The 12,621-nt window shown below is 45.5% G+C and overlaps 1 protein-coding gene across 3 annotated transcripts in view; it reads right to left on the bottom strand.

The window, feature by feature from the left end:
• LOC113050997 (eukaryotic translation initiation factor 4 gamma 1-like) overlaps window positions 1-12,621 on the bottom strand; it is a 41,221-nt gene that overhangs the window by 9,115 nt on the left and 19,485 nt on the right. For 2 of the 3 annotated variants that reach the window (XM_026214556.1, XM_026214557.1), the window contains exons 4-7: window positions 7,645-7,812; window positions 7,412-7,550; window positions 7,282-7,317; window positions 7,075-7,139 (exon numbers count right to left, since the gene is read on the bottom strand). In XM_026214556.1, coding sequence (XP_026070341.1) covers window positions 7,075-7,139; window positions 7,282-7,317; window positions 7,412-7,550; window positions 7,645-7,812 — 408 coding nt within the window. The remainder of the gene's footprint in view (window positions 1-7,074; window positions 7,140-7,281; window positions 7,318-7,411; window positions 7,551-7,644; window positions 7,813-12,621) is intronic. The other variant, XM_026214555.1, reaches the window with a different exon arrangement.

The following is a 12,621-nucleotide window of genomic DNA, read 5'->3' as shown; positions in this document are numbered from 1 at the left end:
GCCATGTGAGCAGCAAGGCTATCACTAGAAATATTAATTCATTTAAATAAATTATTTGTAATTAATTAAATATTTAAATAAAATATTTAAATATTATTGTGGCAGTGGGGGCGTGGTTTAGCGAAGTCTGCAGCGGGAGAGAGGATCAGGAGACGAGCGGTAAGTGAGTGGTTTGGGCAGAAATTATTATCACCTGTTTCTTGTTCTAGTAATTGGCGTGGAGAGGGTATAAAACGCCAGGAGAGACGGAAGCAAGGGAGAGAGAGTGGGACTGCTGACGGAAGCCGAGACCGGAAACCGGAAAGCGAAAGCACCGAGTGAACGCAGCAACATAGAAGTCACCATATGGTGTTAGAAAACGTTTGTTTTATTTTATGTTAATAAATATACGTCAGCAGTCCAGCCGACCCCTTGTCCTCTTCCTTACCCACACGAACTCACAACACTGGTGCCGAAACCCAGGAAGGAAGATGGACCGACGCTGCCGCCATGCAAAGCCCGTCCTCCACGCCGCTTGCGGACATTATCTCATCCCTCGCGGTCCTCCACTGCGAGCAACACCAGGCGCTGCTGGATCTGAGGACCGATCAGGAGCGACGGTTCCAGGCCATCGTCCAGGCCCAGCAGGAGGACCGCGAGAGGTTCCGGGGCTGGTTCGATCGGGAGGTTCGCGCTGAGGCCGCCGGGCCGCCCGCCATGCACCTGCCTCTGCACAAGATGGGGGCCCAGGATGATCCGGAGGCCTTCCTGGAACTTTTTGAGAAGGCGGCCGAGGCCTGCGGGTGGCCCCGTGAGCAGTGGCCGGTGCACCTCATTCCCCTGCTCTCCGGCGAGGCCCAGGTGGCCGCACAACAACTTCCAGTGGCGAACCTCCTGGTCTTCGACGACTTGAAGAGGGCCATCCTCCAGCGGGTCGGCCGATCGCCCGAACAACACCGGCAACGCTTGCGCTCCCTGGATTTCGCGTTGGCCCAACAGCTCCGGGACTCCTGCCGCAAGTGGCTACTGGCCGAGGGAAGCGACGTGGAGCGTGTCGTCGATCTGGTGGTGCTGGAGCAGTTCATCACTCGGCTCCCCAAGAAGACGGCCGTGTGGGTCCAGTGCCACCGCCCCGCGGCGCTGGAATCGGCCATCCACCTGGCGGAGGACCACATGGTGGCGTGCCCAGGGGTCGGCACACCCCCACCTACTAACTCTCTCTCCCCCTTCTCTCTCTCGCCCTGTCCCTCTCCCTAGGTCCCGTCCACCTGGCCCTCCTCGTGTCCCGCCCCGGGGGCGGAGCGGGATGGACCAAGGCCGCTTCGCGAATACAAGGGCCCCGCCCAGTACTTCCAGGGACAGTACTTCCGTCTCTCCGCTCTCTCCACGCCAATTCCCCTCTCCACTCCCTGCCATTGGGGCGGCGGGTAGGTCTGGGCTGGCCTGTTGGCGTTGCGGGGACACAGAGCATTTCGTGGACAGGTGTCCAGTGATGGAGGTGGAGATGATGGTCCGGGTCCCGGACGACCCACGGGCCACCTCCGGTCAGGCTGGCGAGTACCAAATACCCGTGAGTATCAAGGGGGGTACATATCCGGCCTTGGTGGATTCAGGATGCAACCAAACCTCAATCCATCAAAGCCTGGTTCAACCGGGGGCGTTGGATACAAGCCGCGTGGTTAAGGTGCGGTGTGTACACTGGGATGTGGTGGAATATCCGGTCATCCCAATTTGGATTCAATTTCGGGGACAAAAACATAGTGTGGAGGTGGCGGTTAGTCCCCACCTCCGGCATCCAGTAATTTTGGGGACGAATTAGCCTGCGTTTACGGTTTTATTGGGGTCGTTATGTGCGGATGCCTCTTGGGGAAATAAGGCACGGAAGGAGACCGCGCGGGTGCAGGTGGGGGAAAATGAGCCAGGACCGCTGAGGCCGGCTTCAGGGGAACCGAGCGGAATCGGGAGACTAACTCTCTCGGAGCACGATGACTTTCCCCTGGAGCAGTCTCAGGATGAGACGCTAAAACATGCGTTCCAGCAGGTCCGCACCATCGATGGCCAGCCTCTCCGACCGGCCCTTCCGCTCTCCTATCCCTATTTTGCCATTTTAAAAGACTGGTTGTATTGAGTGACCCAAGACGCTCAGACAAAAGTAAATACAACCCAGTTGTTATTTCCAAAGAGCCGCAGGGAAATGCTTTTCCATGCGGCTCATTCTAATCCTATGGCGGGCCATTTGGGACAGGCAGCCACACTAAATCGCCTCATGACCCGATTCTTCTGGCCGGGCATTCATGACAACATGTGCAGGTGGTGCGCGTCTTGTCCGGAATGTCAGTTGGTGAACCCACCGGCCGCCCCAAAAGCGCCGTTGCGCCCTCTCCCATTAATGCAGGCCCCCTTCGAAAGAATTGGTATGGGCCTCATCGGGCCATTAAAGCGATCGGCATGAGGACATCGCTTTGCATTAGTCATAGTTGATTATGCAACACGATATCCTGAAGCAGTGGCCCTCCGCAACATTTCCGCTAAAAGTGTTGCGGATGCCCTGTTTCGTCTTATCTCCCAGGTGGGGGTTCCGAAAGAAATCCTTACTGATCAAGGCACGGCGTTTATGTCACGTACGCTACGCGAACTATACGGATTGTTGGGCATTAAGTCGATTCGAACGACCGTCTATCACCCACAAACGGACGGCCTGGTCGAACGATTTAATCGCACTCTTAAATCCATGATCCGTAAGTTCGTTCAGGAAGACGCCAAAAATTGGGATAGGTGGCTAGAGCCACACGAACTCACAACAATTATTAGGGGTGCACCGAAATTTCGGTCGCCGAAAATTTCGGCCGAAAATGGCATTATCGGTTTCGGGCCGAAATAAAAAATCCAGCCGAAAATGTCAACCGAAAATGAATATCAACCGCGCCCCTCCCATCCGTGCGCTAGCGCTTGGGTTTCACTCAAGGTCAAGCTGTTATCACTCGTCACCCACCCCTCCCCTCCGTGCTCAAGCAGGTTTCACTCACGGTCGAGCTGATTGCACGCGTCTGCAAAGATTAAGCATGTCAGCGGTATGGACGTATTTTAAAGTTTCAGATGAGGACAACAAACTTGCAATATGTAACGTTTGTTCTGCAAAAGTCTCAAGAGGGGGTACGGTGCCAAAGAACTTTTCGACAACAGGTTTGATACACCACTTGAAAACACGACATCCAGTTGAACATGAGGAGTACCGCAAAACAACATTGTTTAAAAGTACCCTAACTACATCACAAACACCCTCTGTGGCCACGTTATTTGAAAAGACTAAGAAATTTGAGGAAGATAGTGTCAAAGCACGTGGCATTAATGAGAAAGTGATGGAATTCATTGCCTTAGATGACCAGCCGTTTTCTGTGGTGGAGGACATTGGATTTCGTAGGCTCATACAACATATTGAGCCACGTTATACACTGCCAAGCAGACGCTATTTTGCAGAAACAAGTCTACCTGCAATGTATGACCGAGTTGCAAAACACGTTCATGAGCTCATGTCCACAGAAAGACAAACTCTAAGTTTTACCACAGACATTTGGAGCTCAGACGTTAGCCCAACTAGCATGCTTAGCTTAACAGCGCAGTGGATTGACTCTGATTTTAAACTGCAAAACATTTTGCTTCACTCATGTCAGTTTGTTGGGTCACACACCGCAGCAGCGATATCTGATGCTTTGTCTACAATGTTTGACACTTGGCACATTGAGAAATCTAATGTGCATGTGATTGTCCGAGATAATGCACGGAACATGTTAAAGGCTATGGAGGACAGTGGACTGAACAGCATACCATGCATGGCACAGACGCTTCAGTTGGCTGTGAATGAAGGATTGCTGAGTCAGCGCAGCATTTCTGAAATAACAGCAATCGGGAGAAAGATTGTGGGACACTTTAAACATTCTCCGCTTGCTTATTCCCGGCTGCAAGATTTGCAAATACAGTTTGGGATGCCACCCAAACGTCTCCAGCAAGATGTAGCTACTCGCTGGAATAGTACGTACTACATGTTGCAAAGTCTACTTGAGCAGAAGCGGGTCATAGCTGCCTATATGACAGATTATGATCTGCCCGCTACTTTGAGTGCACACCAGTGGATGCTAATGGAAAACATAGTGTCTCTTCTCGCCCCATTCGAACAGATGACCAAGGAAATAAGCTCGGCTAAAGCCTCAGCTGCAGAGGTTATTCCTTTGATAGCAGCACTGAAGCGTCTGCTGGGAAAAGAGGTGGAAACAGATCACGGTGTAAAAACAGCTAAAAAGACTCTTTTGGAGGCTGTTAACAAGCGCTTCCGAGACACCGAGTCCAACCCTCTATACTGTATTGCAACTATACTAGACCCGCGCTTTAAAGAACATTATTTTGACGAAGAGAAAAAGCAGCGAGTGCGTGAAATGACACAAAAAGAGCTTACGGAGATTGAAACATCTGGTGAAGCAAGAGACTCGACGGGGAGCGCACCGCAAACGGTGCCCGAGAAACGGTCGCGTACAAGTGAGGAGGCGTACACTCCCTCTCTTTCTGAGATGTTTGACGAAATTTTACAGGAAAGCACCCCAATTCGTAGCGGTGTTGAAACAAGCGCAGCCGCACAACAAATAGAGATGTATCTAGCTGAACAACCCATTGCCAGAAGCGACAATCCTCTGGACTACTGGCGCGCAAACAAAGACCGCTTTCCATTGCTTGCACAGATTGCACGCAGGTATTTATCTGCCCCAAGCACCAGCACAGACAGTGAGAGACTATTCAGTGCAGCATCTCATGTTCTTAATGAGAAGAGGAACCGTCTTTCTTGTCAAAAAGCTGAGCAACTTTTGTTCTTAAAGAGAAACCTGACACGTTTCCTTAAATAAACAGCAGTCAAATTTTCTGTTTATATAGTTACATTAATTTGCTTAGCACTGCACAACTGTGTTTTCTAAGGCTACATAGGCTTAAATGTTGTTTATAGTTTGAGTTTGGATTAAGTTCTATTGCTGTTTTTGCACTGTTGTTTTGCATTGTTTTGCACAGAAATTTAAAATGCAAGTAAATAATTGTTTACATGCAGCAACAGAAAAGAGGCCCACTGCCATTCTGTGATTTTTTTTTTTTTTTTTTGTGTGTGCAGTTATTCAGATAATTGTGGATTGTTTTTTCCCCCACAAATGTTAAACTATTTTATTCAATGGAAGAAAACTTGAAGACAATATTATTTATTTATTGTTAAAAAATATTTTAGGTTTTGTTATGTAACTGTAAGTGTTAATAAAAGTTTGATTATTCTATTGGTTTGTGATTTTTTTTTTTTCATTTCAGATCCAAAGAAGCCATTTTCGGCTTCAGTTTCGGTTTTCGGCCAAGTGCATCCTAAATTTTCGGTTTCGGTTTCGGCCCAGAATTTTCATTTCGGTGCATCACTAACAATTATATATATTTTTTTAAGAATACATTATCATTTATTTAACTAAAAATAGCAAGTAATTAATTTAAATTAAATAATTCATATTTTTTAATGCTATAGCAACAGCAAGACTATTCTTAATAATTAATTAATTAATTTATATTCTTTATACCATGTCAGCAGCATGGCTGGTCTTCATGCGAGAACAAAGTGAATAGCAAAAGTCTAAAATTAAAGGGGGGGTGAAATGCTATTCCATGCATGCTAAACATGGACAAAGTTTCAAAAATTAAGTTGTACGTTTGAAGAAGTATTTATGTTCCAAAAATACTCCTTCCAGTTTGTCACAAGTTTCTGAAAGTTTTTTTCGAGTATGGCTCTGTGTGACATTAGATGGAGCAGAATTTCCTTATATGGGTCCTAATGGCACTTCTGCCGGAAGAGCGCGCGCTCCCCTATAGCAGAGCACTGAGAGCACAACAAACGTTCACTGATCAGAGCGAGAGCGTCGCGAAATGTCACAAAAGAAGTGTGTTTTTGGTTGCCAGGGCAAGACAACCCTGCACACATTACCAAAAAAAAAAAAAAAAAAACCGCATTAAGGGACCAGTGGATGGAGTTTATTTTTACAGAGCATCAACGGAGTTGTGCAAGTGTTTTTGTTTGTGCCCTGCATTTAGAAGATGCTTGTTTTAAAAAACAAGGCCCAGTTTGACGCCGGATTTTCATATCGTTTATTTCTTAAGGATAATGCAGTCCCAACGAAAAGGGGTCACGATCGTGTGTTGGAACCGCAGGTGGTGAGTAAAACTGCTTCAAATATCTCTGTGTTGTTAACTTAGCTATCGGCGCGTAAGCACATCAAGTAAACAACATGCGATGTTGTCATCAAACTGCACTTTCCACATGTACACCTTAAAAAAAAAAAAAAAGACGACATAAAGTGGAACTTAGTCATTTTCCAAAACCGCTAAGCAAATATATACAGTTTCAGTACATACCACATAGAGACGTCGTTGCTGCTGCTCTTGTTAAATTTCAGCCTCTGGATCTGATTCTGGATCATAAATATTCGCTGAACCTGACTGTCAGCCATGGTTTGTTTTGGATGTTTTTTTCCTCACGGTAATGTCACAGCTTCCAAACGCTCTCAACACAAAAGCCTACTGGCGCTCGTGATTCTTTAGCTCCGCCCACACGTCACGCCTCCAGCAGGTCGTGTTTTTCCGGGAAAAAACAGTACAGACTATCTTTCTCATATGAATATAATAAAACTAAAGAATTTTTGGAGTTATGAAGGATGCAGTACTACTCTATAGGTACTCAAGATTAACAGGATATTGAGTGAAAACGAGCATTTCACCCCCCCCCCTCCCCTTTAACTAAATGAACCAAAATAAATATAAGACATTTAATAACAACAATTACATAAATAAATAGAACAATACATTCAGGTGATACTTTATAAAAAATCTCTTGTCTATTTTTTTAGGGCTGGGCAAGTTAACACAATATTATCGCATAAACACATTATATAATTAATGCCGTCAATTATTTTAATCACACATTAACTTAATAAAAAATAAAATAAATTATTTCCCAAGAAATTTACACATTTATCAAATCTCTCTGTTTTTTTCTGGGAGTTTTTGATCAATGTCTCCATCTCTCACTTTTTTTCTATCATTAGACCGAATGAGATCAGGATGAGCTGTGTCAGGATCCAGATTCACATCCACTGAGAAAACAAGAGAAATTTAACTTCACAATACGCATTTTTCTGTGACAATGTTTTCAATATTTAATCAAATTTCTGAGTGCAGTAATGAAGCTGTGAGGGTCTGAATGTAAACTAGTGTAGTGCAGACAGCACACTATACCTGCATACTGCTGCATCCACTTCAGCTCTGTAGAGACTAATGACAATAAAACATTATCAGATCTCATATTTTAAGAATTGAGTACAATCATAATTTTGTTTTTATATGATCAATTTATGTACTGATGTACCAGTTTGTGTTAGTTTCTCATCTATTGTGTCCTTCAGTAGAGTCAGAGATCTCCTCAGAGTCTCCAGACTCTCATTAGTCTTCATACTGATCTCAGACCAGTTCCTGGTGTTTCTAGGGCTGCACTGGGATGAGTGAATCTATAGCAGGAGAGAGGGGAAATCCTTCAGCATGGGGAGTGTTATGGTGTGATATCCTGCATTATCATTGATCAGAGAGATGATGTTGACTGACCTGTAGGAAGTGGAGGTGATCTTCAGTGTGTGAGAGCTGCTCCAGCTCAGTGTTTCTCATCTTTAGCTCAGTGATCTCCTGCTCCAGCTCTTTAATCAGCTCTTCCTCCTGTTTCTCTGCTGCTTTCTGCTGCTCCTCCATCATCTCTAGCAGTTCAGTATAAAATCCCTGTAATGAATGAGGTGGATCAGACACACAATTATTTTTCATATTTAACAAATAGTTTGTAATTAGTGAAATAAATAAACTTTTTGATGATATTCTAATTATATGAACAGCACCTTTATATTCCTGCATTATGTATGCATGTCCCTGTTAAACTAGCTTAGTTATAACTTTGTAGTTTCACTCTTAAATGCTTGTGTCCTTTCCTTAAAGGTCATCTGATGCAAAATTCACTTTTGTTGTTGTTTGAACATAAATTTGTTTTGGAAGTGTGTGTACACATCCACGCAATAATGATAAAAATTCACCCAGTGTTTTTTTTTTTTTTTAATCCCTATTTTAAAATCCCCTTTCTCAAGTCAGGCTTTTCTGAGATTCTTGTTTAGTTCTGCAGAGGCCCCTCCCATGATAGTAAATGGTAAATGGACTGCATTTATATAGCGCTTTCAACAGACCCCATGGCCATCCAAAGCGCTTTACAAGTTGCCTCACATTCACCCATTCACTCACTCATTCATACACCGACTGCGGTGTCAGCCATTCAAGGCACCATCCAACTCGTCGGGAGCAGCTGGGGTTAGGTGTCTTGCTCAAGAACACATCAACACTTGGTCAGGTGGAGCTGGGGATTGAACCAACCTTCCGGTTTGTATATAACCTACATGAACCACTGAGCCACTGCCGCCCATAGTTGATTGACTTAGATCTTCCCTGAGTGAGCTGTGAGCTGTCCACCATTGTGTCAACTGTTGCAGGGGAAACCAATAAAGTCTCCTAAGCAATTGAGATGTTTTATTGTTGGATGTAAAAATTAACATAAGGGTCGTCATTTACTTTCAACATCTGAGCCACTGAAGACGCAGAGGATTAACATTACTTTAGTTTCTGAAGGGAATGCGCAGATCAAATGATCTGCCTAAATGTCAAAACACTATTGGAATGCCTTCACCTTGACCAAAAACTGAATCACATGGGTAATCAGTCCAATGGATGGGCATGACGTAACGACCAGGAAGCAAAAAAACACATGCGGTGGAACCGGCATCAGCTTTCTGTCATTCAGCAGTCGAGGGAGCTGACTGCCCACATTGTGAGCATTTGTTATTGCCTTGCTTCATTCTCAGAAGGCTCTCTTCAAGGAGGGAGCCTTCACCAGCATTTCTTGCGGGTCCGGCCCTGCTTTCGCTGAGCTGTTCTCATCAGATCCAGTGCCTGCTCCCGGGGTTCGAAAAACCTGCACTGCGGTTCTTATCCCCATGGAGAGTGCATGACACTGCCTGTCTTCCATAGAGGAGATTGATATGGTTGGCATCCATGAGTACGCCAGTTGCACGAACATCAGTTTAACAAGCCTATTATGACTAATTTTATAATGAGCAGCATTTCTGTCGAGCAAAGCTTGTGCAGTCAGTTCTCAGGGGGCTGATTGTGCTTTTCCTGCTGCAAAACGTGCCGCTCTTGCCGGGCATGCTCCGAGTGTGTCCATGCCTGCGATCTTATGGCTTCAGTCCCGCTGTTGATGAGGCACAGTTGCGATTGAGATCACAGAGATTATACATGATCTGGCAGACCGGCTTTCTCTCTCTCCACCCTCCACTCTTCCCTAGATCTAGCGCATGCTTTCGAGCCGGTCCACCACTTCAGGGGCACCGACCTAGCCGCTCTAAGTCCCGTAAGACTGATTCCCTTGGTATGTCACCTGGAGCCCCTGTCAAGTGTGCCACATAGGGTGCTGCCCGAGCAGGCTCCTTCAGTCTAGTATTCCTAGCAGATGACACAGGTCTGAGGACCTTTTTTCATTAAGAGACTTCAGCTATGACAGTTCTGATGACATGGCTCAGGACCTCGGAGGGCAGGCCCCTCTGGGGAAGAGCAGTGTACACTGCATCACACGGTGCCTGTCTCTCTTCAGTGCCCTCAGGAGATCAGTGTGCCAACCCTACCAGTAATCCAGGGTGCAGTGGTCTTCGGTGAGCGCTTCTCTCAGTTACCACCTGGAAATGTAGTGGTGCTAAGTGGCTCGCTACTTTAGCTAGTGCAGCCATCCTCTGCCAGTCCTCCACTTCAGGGCACCGAGCTAGCCACTCTGATTACACCAAGCTACTGCCAAATGTGTCTCAGTGGATGCTGCACACTATAGAGAGAGGCTACAGAACCGAACCTAGTTATTTCTCTGCCGCCTCAGTTCAATGGGGTTGTCCCCACCTTGATGGGTCCCAACCAGGCTCTGGTAAAGAGGTAGATACTCTCTTGAGGAAGGAGGCCATCTAGGTGGTCCCTCCTTGCAAAGAGAGTCCGGGTTCTACAGCAAGTACTACATCGTTCTGAAGAAGGATGGAGGGTTTACTCAACTACATCAACGATTGGTTGATATTAGCTCATTCAGAGCAGATAGTGGATCATTCTCACTCACATGAAAGAGTTGGGGTTAGCCCTTTAGGCACCAGAGGTTTTTTCCTAAAACGTTTGATTTTCACATCTTAATTTAGAAAAGGCTATAACTTAAAATTCATAAAAGATAAAGACTTTCTGTCAATTATAAAAATATTAAGGATGACCCAGTGTTTATGTAGGGATTACATTTTCCCATCTAATTTGCATATTACGACGTCATATGGGGGTGGCCATCTTGAATTATACAATTTTCATGAAAAGTCAAATGTTTAAATAATAAAATTCAGCACTTCTTTCCCCCCAAAATGTCCCTCACCTTCTGTGTGCTATATTGCACAATAATGAATCATCAGGTAAATAGTAGTAAACAAACTGTGTAAATCATTACTTATAAATGGTAGAAACAGACCGAATGCATGTAGCGGTTGGGATTTTCAATTTACTACATGCAGCAGGCACTCTGATTCGATGTATGGGGCACATATATTTTATTCATATGACACACAAACACAAGTAGACAAGACCTTTTAAGTACCTTTAAAGCTCTGCCCCGTGTCACATCGCCTCTGCTTCTGCTATGCGCAGCGCGGCCAGATCTGCAGATCTGCAGAGTGTGCACAGCTCAGACTACTGTCCGTGTCATTGCGACTCTCCACCTTGCCTCCTAACTGTCCTATGAATACTTCGGCCTCGTTTAACATACCCAGTGGCATTAGACAAAGTCTCCACTACAATACTGTCACCGCGATTGCGGAGAGGTGCGGTCAGAAGACAAATATACATGTCTAGTGCGGTAAAAATCTCCCGCCGCGTCCCTGCAACAATAACATGCCAGCTAATTTCGCGATGAACACTCCGACCCCTGCAAATATTGTTCACACCCCTGACATCTGGCAAAGGACCATTTACATTGGGCAAAGGATTCACCATTTGTGGTTGGTGTAGGGCTATACTTTCACTTTCAGTATCACCGTCATCTTCTGAATGCAGATATTCCCCTTCAGAATCAGTGTTCCAACACCTCATTGCGGCTTTATTGAAGCTTTATTGATGCCATTAGATAATTATAATAATGATGATAATAATAATCTAATGCCAATACTCGCTGACGTTGACAATATTGGTCAGATAAAATGGCTCACTCTCACACTAGCGCCGCTTTTTTTTTTTGCACTGATTCAATGCGCTCTAGCTCGAAGATTTTGTATAGGAGCATGACATTTTTTTGAGTCAGAGATGAAGTATTACATGTCTGCTATGTGGTGCAGGGGAGGTCGCATGAAATTTGACACCCTATTTGACAAAATCGACCATTTTATTCAGTGCCGCATCGTCGAGTAAACTCTACCGTGGCGCCAAGAGGGTTAACATTAAATGGCAAGAAAAGTGTGCTTTCTCCATCACAGAGGACCACTTATCTGGGCGTGGTGTGGGATTCGACCACATTGCAGCTACGTTTGTCTCCTGCTCAGATCGTGTCGATCCTCACAGCAGTCAAGAGAGTGAGATAAGGCCAGTCGTCCAATGACAAGCAGTTTCAAAGACTGCTGGGTCTGATGGCAGCTGCGTCTAACGTGATACCTTTTGGCCTGCTGTACATGAGACCCCTACAGTGGTGACTCAAGACCTAGTGGTTCCCCCTTAGGGGAAACCTGTTTTGCATGCTTAAGGTCATGCGGCGCTGCCTTCGTGCCTTAGACATGTGTAGGAAACCTTGGTTCTGGTCTCAGGGCTCAGTGCTGGGAGCTCCTTGTCACTGTGTAACGTTAGCGACTGACATATCCCTCACTAGTTGGGAAGCTGTCATGTGTGGCCACTCGGCCTGCTGTATGTGGAGTGGTCACCATCTCATTAGCACATCAATTGGTGTGTTTCTTGCTTTGAAAAACTTCCTCCAGGACACACTAACAACACAGCGTTAATCTCTTAGATCAACCACCAAGGACGTCTGCGTTTGTAGTAGTAGTAGTAGTAGCCCTTTATTGTCACTAGTCACAAGTACCAGCGAAATTAGCAATCAACCTGTCCATACATATATACATACAATATGACAGTGGGGTAGACAGGACAGGAAGACAGGGTATTTGAGGAAGAAATAAGTACAGCATAACATTAGGTAAGTGAGGAGAAAAATCTGCTGTGACGCAGATTACAGCGTCACAGCAAGTTGCCATGGAGACGTCCTTGGTCAGGTCCTAGATAGAGTCAACAATCAGCAGGTGTCTATGGGAGAGGGTGGAGGAATGCAAGAGAAGTCAAGCTGCCCTGCTCGCCTGGGAGATTTTTGTCATCCAGCCAAGGCTGGTAAAGAAAGCCAAAAGAAGATAAGATACCAGTTGTTTGGTCTAATAGCCGCATTTCTTTTCACGGTCACTATGATTTTTCATTGTCCATTGGTCTCCAAATTCTCCAATTTCT

The sequence above is a fragment of the Carassius auratus genome, chromosome 31 (assembly GCF_003368295.1).
Source record: "Carassius auratus strain Wakin chromosome 31, ASM336829v1, whole genome shotgun sequence".
NCBI classification, from domain to species: Eukaryota; Metazoa; Chordata; class Actinopteri; order Cypriniformes; family Cyprinidae; genus Carassius; species Carassius auratus.
The sequence above is the reverse complement of the archived record's forward strand: the minus strand, read 5'-3'. Positions and strand labels throughout refer to the sequence as shown.